Consider the following 12002-nt stretch of genomic DNA (forward strand, 5'->3'; position numbering starts at 1 on the left):
TTCCCTGTTTTGTTGTTCTGTTATTTATTCAAGAATCTTGTGATAGTGTTCTTTTTTTGGAATATATATTTGATTGTTTAATGATCCACCCCAACCCCTTTTCCTTTGCAGGAGAGTGAATGCAAAGCATATAATCCTAGACCGTTTTGTAAAACATACACTATGGATAAGCAGCCTCTGAATACTGGGGAGCAGAAAGATATGACAGAATTTTTTACTGATCTCATTACTAAGATTGAAGAAATGTCTCCAGAACTGGTTAGTACCAGAATGGTGATGTTTTTTTGAAATCTGTACAGATGTCCCAATTTTAATTACTCACTTTTGTTTGTTTTTAAAGAAAAATACCGTCAAAAGCTTGTTTGGAGGTGTAATTACAAACAATGTTGTGTCCTTGGTAAGTATTGGCACCTATTTACTTTTTTGAAATCTTAATGTAATGTTTTAGCTTATTAAAATAAATTACTTACATTTGGCTTTTGATTGTCCAGGATTGTGAACACGTTAGTCAGACTGCTGAAGAGTTTTATACTGTGAGGTGCCAAGTGGCTGATATGAAGAACATTTATGTGAGTAATATTTTATATATTATTAGACTTTTTCTGCTTTTAATTACTTGAATACAGCAGGTTTATATTTGTCATCTTGATAGAAAATTAACTTTCATGTTTTTATTTATTTCCTTCTTTTGTGCAAATCAAATAAGAATTAAAGATAGACCAGAGAGTTGATTTTTTTCCCCAAAGTTGAAATAGTTCTGCTTTTGAAAAATTAGTAAGATTCATGAACCATCTTGTCAATTTAAGGGAAAAAATTTTTTTTGCTAAAATTTAGATTTTATTTTTATTAAAAAAGTTTGTTTTCCTCAGCATTTTGCCCAAATGATAATTACTACTTTTTGTAATTTTGTGTACTATAAACAGTAATATGGAACTTTATAATCTGATTAATACAGGAATCTCTTGATGAAGTTACTATTAAAGATACTTTAGAAGGTGACAACATGTATACTTGTTCTCATTGTGGGAAGAAAGTGCGAGCTGAAAAAAGGTATGCTTTTTGAAATGTAATGTTTATCATTTTGATATCAAATGGAAGTAAAACACTTTAAATGGTAAATTCATGTTAAACTTTCATGAAAATTATGTAATTAAGGTCAGCTGCTTGGGGTTTATACTTTTTTTTTTTTTTTTTTTAAATTTTGAGGGGGGAGAGAGTACAAGTAGGGGAAGGGACAGAGGCAGAGGGAGAAAGAGGGAATCTTAATCAGGCTCCATGCTGAGCACAGAGCCTGATGCATGGGGCTTGATCCCAGAGCCATGAGATCACGACCTGAGTCGAAATTAAGAGTCAGATGCTTTACCTGCTGAATCACCCAAGTGCCCATCAAGCTTATTCTTATATGGCAACTTTTCATTCAGTTATCCAATTGAATATTCAGTCATTCAGTTATTATACTTTGAGGCACCTTTACATTTTTCCAAATTTTTTGTGTCCTTTTAATTAAATATTTACCAAGGTCTGAGTCTGTTAGCCCTTTGCTGTATACTCAGTGAATCATGGTAAAGAGTATCCTCATGAACTGAAGAGATTCTCCTCTGATTCTCTGAAGTGAGAGATGTTTTTCTTAAGAAGCAACCATAGGGGCGCCTGGGTGGCTCAGTGGGTTAAAGCCTCTGCCTTCGGCTCAGGTCATGATCCCAGGGTCCTGGGATCAAGACCCCGCATCAGGCTCTCTGCTTGGCAGGAAGCCTGCTTCCTCCTCTCTCTCTGCCTGCCTCTCTGCCTACTTGTGATCTCTCTCAAATAAATAAAATTAAAAAAAAAAAAAACAACAACAACCATAAGTTGGCCATTTAGGACAGGGTAATTGGGTAAAGAGATTTCAATTCTATAAGTGAACATTGAATGATAAGTAGAAATTGGATTGAGGGAGCATCAATTGCAATTATTAGGAACAAAGGCAGAGAAATAGAAATGACCTTGTATGTGCAAGAAGACTGGCATTAGGCTATTCTGCCTCAAGGAGAGGATTTGCATTGACCAGTAATAGAAAATATGATTGGTATTCAATGATATAAAATGATTAACTTCTAGATTTTGAGATTATTTGCATAATTTGTTGGCACCATTTGAACATCTGTCTGAGAGAGAACATAACTATTGTAAAGGGTGACTATTAGACCTAAGCCAGTGTAAAAGTGCAGAGGAAAAAGTGACAGAATTGAAGCTAGGAAAGAAAGAAAATCATGATAGGATGGTAATCTAGAAACTGGGGAAGAGAATCTCCCGAAGAAGGTATTCAGTTGACATACTCCATAAAGAAGAAGGGGGGAAATTACAGCTGAGTAGAAGCATTGGGTTTTGTAGAAAGATGTTTAGTGGGAGGCAGTAAAGTTTGGCAATAAACAAGGAAAATGGAATCTGGAAAGGGCTTGGGGAACAAACACGACTTTTTCTAGACCGATCTGAGCATGTTGGAAGGCAGAGAATGAAAAGCCATCTCTTAAAATTGCTTAGTTGGAGATTTTACCAGGGAATCTGCCTTGATAGAAATGGTACTCTCTCAGTCTCCAGAGGGCCATGATGGTTGCAAGAGAGAAAAGTTGTAAGGCAGACATGAGAAGCTGTGCAGGCAGTTACAGGGAGAAGACAGGCCCATCCTATGAGAATTGGGTTAGGGTATCAGTTAAGACTTAACACAGAATGGAGTTAGTCAAAAGTTTGTTACTATGGAGGGGTATAATGAGGAATCAGTAAAAGGTAGTTGATAGGCTGAAGCATTTTCTTTTGAGAATGTCTTTTTAGTTAAAATAAATAAGCTTACTGAAAATATCTGTCACTTTTTTTTTTTTTTTAAGATTTATTTATTTATTTATTAGACAGAGATCACAAGTAGGCAGAGAGGCAGGCAGAGAGAGAGAGGAGGAAGCAGGCTCCCTGCTGAGCAGAGAGCCCCATGCGGGGCTCCATCTCAGGACCCTGAGACCATGACCTGAGCTGAAGGCAGAGGCCTAACCCACTGAGCCACCCAGGCGCCCCATGTCTGTCATTCTTGATAACTTCCTACTTCTTGAAACATCCCCTTCTTTTGGCGAATACGATTCTACTGTTTTTCTGAAATACTGTCTCCTCTTTAAGGCAAAGTGTCACTCAGTACTTTTATACTCTTGCCATACTTTTTTTTTTTTTAAGATTTTATTTATTTATTTGACAGATAGAGATCACAAGTAGGCAGAGAGGCAGGCAGAGAGAGAGAGAGGAGGAAGCAGGCTCCCTGCCGAGCAGAGAGCCCGATGTGGGACTCGATCCCAGGACCCTGAGATCATGACCTGAGCCGAAGGCAGCGGCTTAACCCACTGAGCCACCCAGGCACCCCCTCTTGCCATTCTTTTGAATGTCTGTGATAATATAGTAAGTAGTCAACAGAAATGGGCAAAGGATCATCTTTTGCTCTGTCTTCAAACCTCTGTTTTTCTTAGTTTATTCATTCTTATCTGACTAATTTGTCTACCACCATAACATGAGTCTCTGTTGACATGCTTAGGATTTTTAATTCATCTTTCCTAACAGAATGTTGTGCTTTGTTCTCCCAGCCGTGACTTATGTGTCTCATAGATTCAGTAACATGTATATAACATGTTATATAGTCTATAACATAACTCTTATCTTTAGTTCCATTATGTCATTTATCCTCTGAATCTTGCATGGTTCCATGGCCCACCACAGATCCTTCAGTAACTCTTAGCTCTCAAGAAGCAGTTCATACTCCGACATTGCCCAGAAACCTCTTCATTTGACTCCTTTATATTTCTATAACCTCACCTTTTGCCAGTCTCCCAAATAAACAGTAATGATGGATTTTAGACTTATTTCCTGTTGATGAAATCCTTCTCCTACCTTCCTTATCTCCCTGAATTCCTAATTTTTTCTTAAACTAAGCTCTTGATTTAAACAGATTCTCTTTAGAATCTTAAATTCAATGAAGAATTATTCCCCCAAATGCATATTTTTTCATGAATCCAAGCTCTTATGTATTTTTTGTTTAAACTGAAATTTTGGCTTGTTTGTTTTAATTTAAACTGGCAATAAGACTTAGGTAACTTGCTGCTGCTGCTGCTGTTTTAATATCAAGCAGCATTTATTGAATGCTATTTGCCAGGCAGCATTCTAAAAGTAGGAAGGAGTAGGCACTTTAATCTCCATTTTAGAAATTTCCAAATTCAGAGTTAATTCAGAGAGGTTAAGGAACTTGTTGAGGGTCATACATCTAGTAAATGATAACAGCCAAACTTTGCAATTCTAATTTATAAAAACAAATCCTTCAATTCCTGTTCTTTAAGATGGAAAAGAAAATTCTGAACCAAAAGACATAACTCCTTTGAAATTTGGTGCGATGCCTTTTTATATTTCCATAGCACTTTACATATCTTCTTCATGGAATTTACCACAGTGCGCTTAACTTTTTATTTTTCTTACTTAGACACAGGAAAACACTTTTAGAATGGAAAAAGGCATGTAAGAGGGAAACATAGGTATAGATATATTTAATAAGAACATGATTTAAAGTATTGTTATTTACTGAGTTGAATACTGAAATACATGTAGTGTAAATGTGTTGCCAGCTAAAGTAATTTTGGAAGAGATTTTTAAGTTTTCTTTCTACTTTTTTTCTTTTTTTTCTGTCTTTCAGGGCATGTTTTAAGAAATTACCTCGCATTCTGAGTTTTAATACTATGAGGTATACATTTAATATGGTAACAATGATGAAAGAGAAAGTGAACACACACTTTTCCTTCCCATTACGTTTGGATATGACGCCCTATACAGAAGATTTTCTAATGGGAAAGAGTGATAGGAAAGAAGGTAATTTTATTTCTTTCTCTTGCTGTGTTTATCGTAAGTCTCCATAACAAGACAGTCATAACTATAAAGTTGTAAGCAACTACACATTTAATAAAATGAAATTGAATTTAGAAAGGGGATTGTATTTAAGTACAGTATGGCACATTCAGTCAATTCATCAATAGATATTTGGCATTTATTAGAGTTAGGTTTTAGGCACTTTGCTAGACATTAGTGACATGGCAGTGAACAAGATACACTTGATTCCTTAACTCAAAATTTAAGTCTAGTATGCAAGTCTTATTGAGCAAGAAACTATAAATAAGATGTATCATCAGATAGGATGGTGGATATATCTCAAATCTGGGGGGTATTAGGGAGGGCCTTCATGGAGATAACATCGAAGCAGAGCTTGAGTAAGGAATAGATTGAGAGGAATGGCTATTGTCTTTAGGTGGGTAGGAGGTGGGGGTGGAGTCAATGAGATGGGCAAAAGGCAATGGCCACATCATTTTGTTTTTAGGCCATCTTAATAATTATAATCTTTTTTTGATGTGAAACCTTTGGAACATTTTAAGCAGGGAACATTTAACCAGATGGGATCTGGAAAAGGTTATTCTGACTACAGCAGTAGAAATGGATTGACGGGTGATAAAAGGGATGTGGAGAGGGCATTTTGATAAACTTCAGAGAAGATGGTAGCTTAATGAGCAAGCATATTTGAGAGCAGTACGTGACAGTTAATAGAATTTGATGATTATATGTATAAATAAATCAACAAAATTATTGAATATCTCTAATTTGCTGTTCTCACAGTAATGGGAATAGAGTGGCAACAAAAAAAAGGTCTTTGTCCCTCTGAAGTTGAATTTTTAGTCTACTACTAGAGGTAGGAAGAAACATCAAGAATAACTCAGGTTTGTGACTTGATCATAGATGAATAGTAGGTCAGTATTTCAAGAAGATCTCAAAAAATATCTCAAGAAAAAGGGAATTTGGTCAGAAGTATTGAATGCTAAAGAAAAGGAATTGTTTAAGAAACAACATGGCTGAAAACAGCATGTAGAATGTCTTTGGTTATCTTTATCAGAGCAGTTTCATTTGGGTATTGCAGTAGAGAGGCAGATTGCAGTGAGTTAAAGATGATACTTGGTTCATATCCAGTTACATCCAGATTCTTACTCCTTCCATAAGACCGGTGCTTTTCAAACTTACTATATGTGCCTCAAAGACCACAGAGGTGAGGAATGGAAACAGGTGAGCAAAAAAAAGCAGAACATTGCTTTCCATTCTTTGGTTGGATAAGTTCTGATTTACACAATAGGGTTCTGACAATGTTTTTTTTATGTAAGTTCTCTTGATTAAAATTTTTAAGGTTTGACTAAGACACTGTATTTTAAGATTTGGGAAAGAACTGCATTTTAATCTTTATACTCCATTGCCTGGCACTTAATGAGCCAGTAAATGTTTCACTAAATAGGACATGAGAAGTGTAAACAGTGAGCATGCGCTAGCTATTCTTTTAAGAGAAGAACATACTCTTTCTTTGAGAAGATGGTGACTATTGCTGTAGAGGAATTGAGTTAAGGGGGGTATTTTTACCCTTAGAATTTTTTAAGAAAAATTTTATTTATTTATTTGACAAGATGAGAGAGCACAACCAGGGGGCGCAACAGAGGGAGCCTGACACAGGGCTTGATCCTCCAAGACCCTGGAAATCATGACTTGAGTGGAAGGCCGATGCTTAAATGACCGAGCTACCCAGGCGCCCCTACCCTTAGATTTTTTTTTTTTTTTTTAAGATTTTATTTATTTGTCAGAGATTACGAGCAGGCAGAGGGGCATGAAGAGCAGGCAGAGAGAGAAGCAGGCTTCCTGTCAAGCAAGGAGCCCCTTAAGGGGCTCGATCCCAGACCTGAGCCAAAGACAGCTGCTTAACTGACTGAGCAACCCAGGCGTCTCTATCCTTAGAATCTGAGTATGTTTAGAGGTTGTAGCAGAGGAGCCAGTAGAAGATGATAAATTTGAAAATAAAGGCAAAGTTAAGAAGTAAGCAATGTATATATAAACTTTACTTTTTAGAACTCTTTCCAAACCATTTATAAAATTAGGACAACACTGCCCAGCTATTGTGCTTTCTGGTATTTTTCATGATGCTTCCTTGTGTAGAAGTAGCAAAAATTTCTGCCAAGATGAAGGATTTTTTTAGGCCATAACTGATGCATTCAGAGTTGGATCTTAGCACATCCAAACTTCTCAGTCACTATTAAAACACTGTCAGCCATTTCCTTCTCTCCTCAGTTGTCACTTTCCAATTTAGACCGTGCACCCAAGTTAACATAATCTGCTTTCACTTGTTTCTGTGATTATACTTTTTCTTTTGTATATGATGCTGGGTATACAGATCAGAAGTCATAAATCCTCAAACTTCCTAGATATTTCTTTAGTTTTTTTCCTTAGTTTCTTCTATACCTTTCAAATTTAAATCTTTGGGGACAGGACGGATGTCTCTTATTTATTTTGTTTCTGTCTCCTACTACAGAATGTTTTCTATTAACTAATAAATAGTTGCAAGCATGCTACCAGTACAGTGCTCCTTTTTCTTTACCTGAGATTAAAGGACATGAGTATTTTAATGCTTTTCCAGATCTTGTGTTTGTTTGCTGCTAATAAGATAAATGATAAATATTGTACTATCTATTCCAAAAGGAATAAGATTAAACAAAAAGAGCATATTTTATATTTATATATTATACTGATGTTGTCCATACTTATGGTTGTTTTTCCAAATGATTTGTTTAAATGTTCCTTAAAATTGTAGACTATGGATAGGAAATGACTAGGAAATGGAGTTGTTTTGTATGTATTATAATATATAATGTATCTGTGCTTGTTTCTGTATATAAAATACATTATGGAAAGTGAGGTAAAGTGATTCAAAGACGTTACTATGCAGCTTTCAACATTATTACCATAATTTTATGTAAATCATTTCAGGTTTTAAGGAAGTCAGTGATCATTCAAAAGACACAGAAAGCTATGAGTATGACTTAATAGGAGTGACTGTTCACACAGGAACAGCAGATGGTGGGCACTATTATAGCTTCATCAGAGATATAGTCAATCCACATGCTTATAAAAACAACAAATGGTGAGTTTTAAGTACTTTAGTCTTGGGATTTAAAGAAATTTTTTTCTGTTTGTAAAGTATAAACTTATGATTGTTTTTGCTTCAGATATGTTTTCTGATTTTATTTTACTAAAAACTTTATAAAACTAGGAAAGGGGGCCGACAATTTTTAAATGAAAACAACTTTCATAAGACAGTAGGAATTGATTGTTCTTAACTTTCTTTTGAGAATTTGATCAATGTTCTAAGAAAAATGAACACACAAAGCTTTGCCCACTTTAGATTCATAGACCATATCGCACCTTCCAAGTCTCTTCTATCTTCATTCACTAATTCAAGAGTTGTATACTGAGTGTCTCATATAGAGTGGTTAGAGGTCCTTATATAAAGTGATTTGAGGTTACCTGCATGCTCCAGTCTCTCCACCTTACTTTTCCCCTTCCATCCTGCACATTCTTTTTTTTTTATCATCTTTTATCAAGCTAACAGATGGAAGTCATTTAATCAGTGCTTAATAGCTGTTTTTTGGTCTTCAGATGTTGTTAGGTAGAGTCTCATTTATAGAGACTATGTATTTATAGTAGGCATTGTTCTCAGTGTTAGGGATATTGCTTTGAGCGAAATGTACATGGGTAAATTGATCTGCAGTTAGCCGTTTGTTGAATTCTTTAAGCCAACATGTCAGTGGTATCTTACTTGGTCCATATGAATATAATTCCATAAATATATTTTTAATCTTTTTTTGATCATAAGTTTTGAAATGACACCTTTATCTTTGGAAGTTCTCCCCTCAATCTTTTCTGTCCAATAGCTACATAGGTATGCAAACTTTTTGTTTTTATGAATTTTTCTCTTGCTCCTAGTTTATAAATGGATTTATCAGATTTTAGGGCAGTTACAGTTTGTAAAATTATATTCCCAGTTTCTAGTAGGTTATTGTTATCAAATAAGAACTTAGAATTTATTTACCTCATATTAAAAATCGTTTAAGTTTTAGAATTTTTTCAGTATGTATTCTTATAATAGGTGTAATACTCAGTATGTATATACTTGATCAAACACTATATGCTCTGTTTTAGGTATCTTTTTAATGATGCTGAGGTAAAACCTTTTGATTCTGCTCAGCTGGCCTCTGAATGTTTTGGTGGAGAGATGACAGTAAGTTTTATTCAGAAGTTATAAATGGTTTGTGACTTTCTGAATGCTATGCAGTATCATAAAATCCAGTAGCAAAACCACTTAACTTTCTTTAATTGCTATGATTAAATCTAAAGTTTATTCATTTGTTATATATTAGAAGTCTAGTCTCTTGGGCATGTATACCAGATTGGGAAATACTTTTTAAATTACAATTTCTGCCTTCAACTGATAAGGGAGGTTAAGACTTAAAATTGAAAAATTAAACAGTGTAGAAATTGAATTGCATTGCCATGAAACATGGTGGAAGAAGTTGTCCACCTGAATGCTTTGAGATTTGAGGGAAAAGAAATTACTCTTTATTGATTTCATATGAAAAATCATTTGTCAGGGAAATGGGCACCTAAGTGAATTATTCTTTCAGTGCTTTTTTTTTTTTTTTTTTTTTTTTTTTTAACAAGAGCAGCAACTTGGTTATTACTATTGACAGGATAGGCAAAGAATATCTTACCTGTTACGTAATTAGCTCCAAGACATGAAAAGACAATTAGTTCGGACTAGTATTATTATTATTTTTTTTTAATTTTTTTTTTTAAAGATTTTATTTATTTATTTGACAGAGAAAGATCACAAGTAGGTAGAGAGGCAGGCAGAGAGAGAGAGAGAGGAGGAAACAGGCTCCCTGCTGAGCAGAGAGCCCAATGCGGGACTCGATCCCAGGACCCTGAGATCATGACCTGAGCCGAAGGCAGCGGCTTAACCCACTGAGCCACCCAGGCGCCCTGGACTAGTATTATTATAATGTAATTATAATAATTGTACTTCATAGGCATTTTATCCAAATACCAGTGTTCTGAAAACAGTTTTAAAGTACTGTTTTGATTCTTATAAGTTGAGCATTAAATAGTCATTTCCATTTCACAGGTAAGTCCAAATGAAGTTATTTTTCACTTTAATAGTCATGTCTGTTGTGAAATCACGGTTCACATTGTGGATTTTAATGTAGGACTTCCTTATTGCTTTTTGGTGCTCTCATGTACTACTTTAAATAGAAAAGGAGAAGTAAGCAAATTGCTAACACTTCAGAAATGGGTAGAAAAAGGGAGTAATAAATTACTGATGCCATAATTAAACCTGTTGCATCTCTTGATGTTATTTCTGGGATATTTCCTCAAAAAAAAAAAATAAACTTTGCAAAGCTTTTCTCTTAAAAGGTAGTTATTAAATTGCAAGTATGTTTTATTATATCCTTCATATATTTTATGGTAAAGTATCTTTAAAAATACTTTGAATCTTTGTTTTTAGTTACAATTGACCCTTAAACTATATGGGAGTTAAATATGCCAGGCCCCCACACAGTTGAAAATCCAAGTATAATTTTTGTCTGTTAATCAGAAGCCTTATTGATAACATGAACACTCAAATCAATATGTATTCTGTATGTTACACTTATTACATACTGTATTCTTAAAATAAACTAGAGAAAAGAAAATGTTGTTAAAATCATAAGGAGAGGCACCTGGGTGACAAGTCAGTTGGGCATCTGACTATTTTGGCTCAGACAATGGTCTTAGGGTTGTGAGATCATGCCCCATGTTGTTGGGGTCTGTGCTCATAGGGAAGTCTGCCTGAGATTCTCTCCCTCTCCTGCCTCTCCTCCCCACTCACTTTTTCTCTCTTTAAAGTAAATAAATAAATCTTTTAAAATCATAAGAAAAATATGTTTACAGTATAGTGTTGTATTATTGGGGGAATAATCTGCCTGTAAGTGGACCTGTGTAGTTCACACCTTGTTTTTCAAGGGTTAACTATACTCTTAGTCAAGAACTTCTGTCAGGGATTTTTTATAAAGAATAAACTAGGTGTTTATGAACTATTTTAAATATAAGTACAACTGAGATAAATATAAATAATTTTTTAAAGAATGAAAACTTTTATTTTTTTTAACAGACCAAGACCTATGATTCTGTTACAGATAAATTTATGGATTTCTCCTTTGAAAAGGTAATCATTTTTTTACATATAATTTACATTGTTTTCTTTCTTCCATGTTACCTCATTTTATAGTTATAGTTTATCAAAATGAAAATATACCTTCTTTTTTTTCTTTGCCTCTTAAAGACACACAGTGCATATATGCTGTTCTACAAACGCATGGAACCAGAAGAAGAAAATGGCAAAGAATTCAAATTTGATGTGTCATCAGAGTTACTAGAGGTATAAGTTAATTTAACTTAAGCAATTTAAAAGCATGTTAAGTATTAATGAGAGTAAAAGGACTACTGGACCAGGCTATGACAATGTTAGGATTTATAATCCCGGGTAGACCTTAACACTATTTGTAAATAGTCTTGATAATACTCTCATAGGACAGGTACAGGTAGAGTGACCAGAAAATAATTATTAGTAACATGAAAGAAAAATAAGTAATATGGTTGATGGAATTGGAGCAAGCTCATTAAGTAACTTGTATTTTATGGTAATGTTCTTGAATTGGATGATGGCTGTTGTTCTTTGCTTCATGTTACATAGAAATACCATGTATTTGAAATGCATTTAAAATATGTATTAAATGTTTAAAATGTGTCTTGTTTATAGTAATTAGGCTTTGTTTCATGATGTTACTTTAATGTCTTTTTAAGAACTATAAAATGTATTCACAACTCTACATTTATCAATGTTGTAAACTCAGCCAAAATGTATAAATCTTCATGATAAAAATATACTTTTCCATCTAGACAATTCAGCTTTTACTGTCTAATTGATTGATTAATATTTGCACTGATGTGGTTGAGTCTTAAAACCAAGTGGATTTTGGTCCCCAAACAAGTACTCTTAACTGGTGTCTTGACCTCCCAGAATGTTAGTGACAAAAAACCCAAGAATATTA

General features: G+C 34.4%; 1 protein-coding gene across 9 annotated transcripts in view; it reads left to right on the plus strand.

The window, feature by feature from the left end:
• Positions 1-12002, plus strand: part of USP34 (ubiquitin specific peptidase 34) — a 256932-nt gene that overhangs the window by 197024 nt on the left and 47906 nt on the right. For all 9 annotated transcript variants that reach the window (XM_082746608.1, XM_082746605.1, XM_082746609.1 and 6 more), the window contains 9 exons: positions 112-258; positions 341-397; positions 492-569; positions 956-1050; positions 4694-4866; positions 7843-7996; positions 9055-9133; positions 11063-11116; positions 11234-11329. In XM_082746608.1, coding sequence (XP_082602734.1) covers positions 112-258; positions 341-397; positions 492-569; positions 956-1050; positions 4694-4866; positions 7843-7996; positions 9055-9133; positions 11063-11116; positions 11234-11329 — 933 coding nt within the window. The remainder of the gene's footprint in view (positions 1-111; positions 259-340; positions 398-491; positions 570-955; positions 1051-4693; positions 4867-7842; positions 7997-9054; positions 9134-11062; positions 11117-11233; positions 11330-12002) is intronic.

This window comes from Mustela nivalis, assembly GCF_964662115.1.
Source record: "Mustela nivalis genome assembly, chromosome: 8".
In the NCBI taxonomy this organism is placed as follows: domain Eukaryota; kingdom Metazoa; phylum Chordata; class Mammalia; order Carnivora; family Mustelidae; genus Mustela; species Mustela nivalis.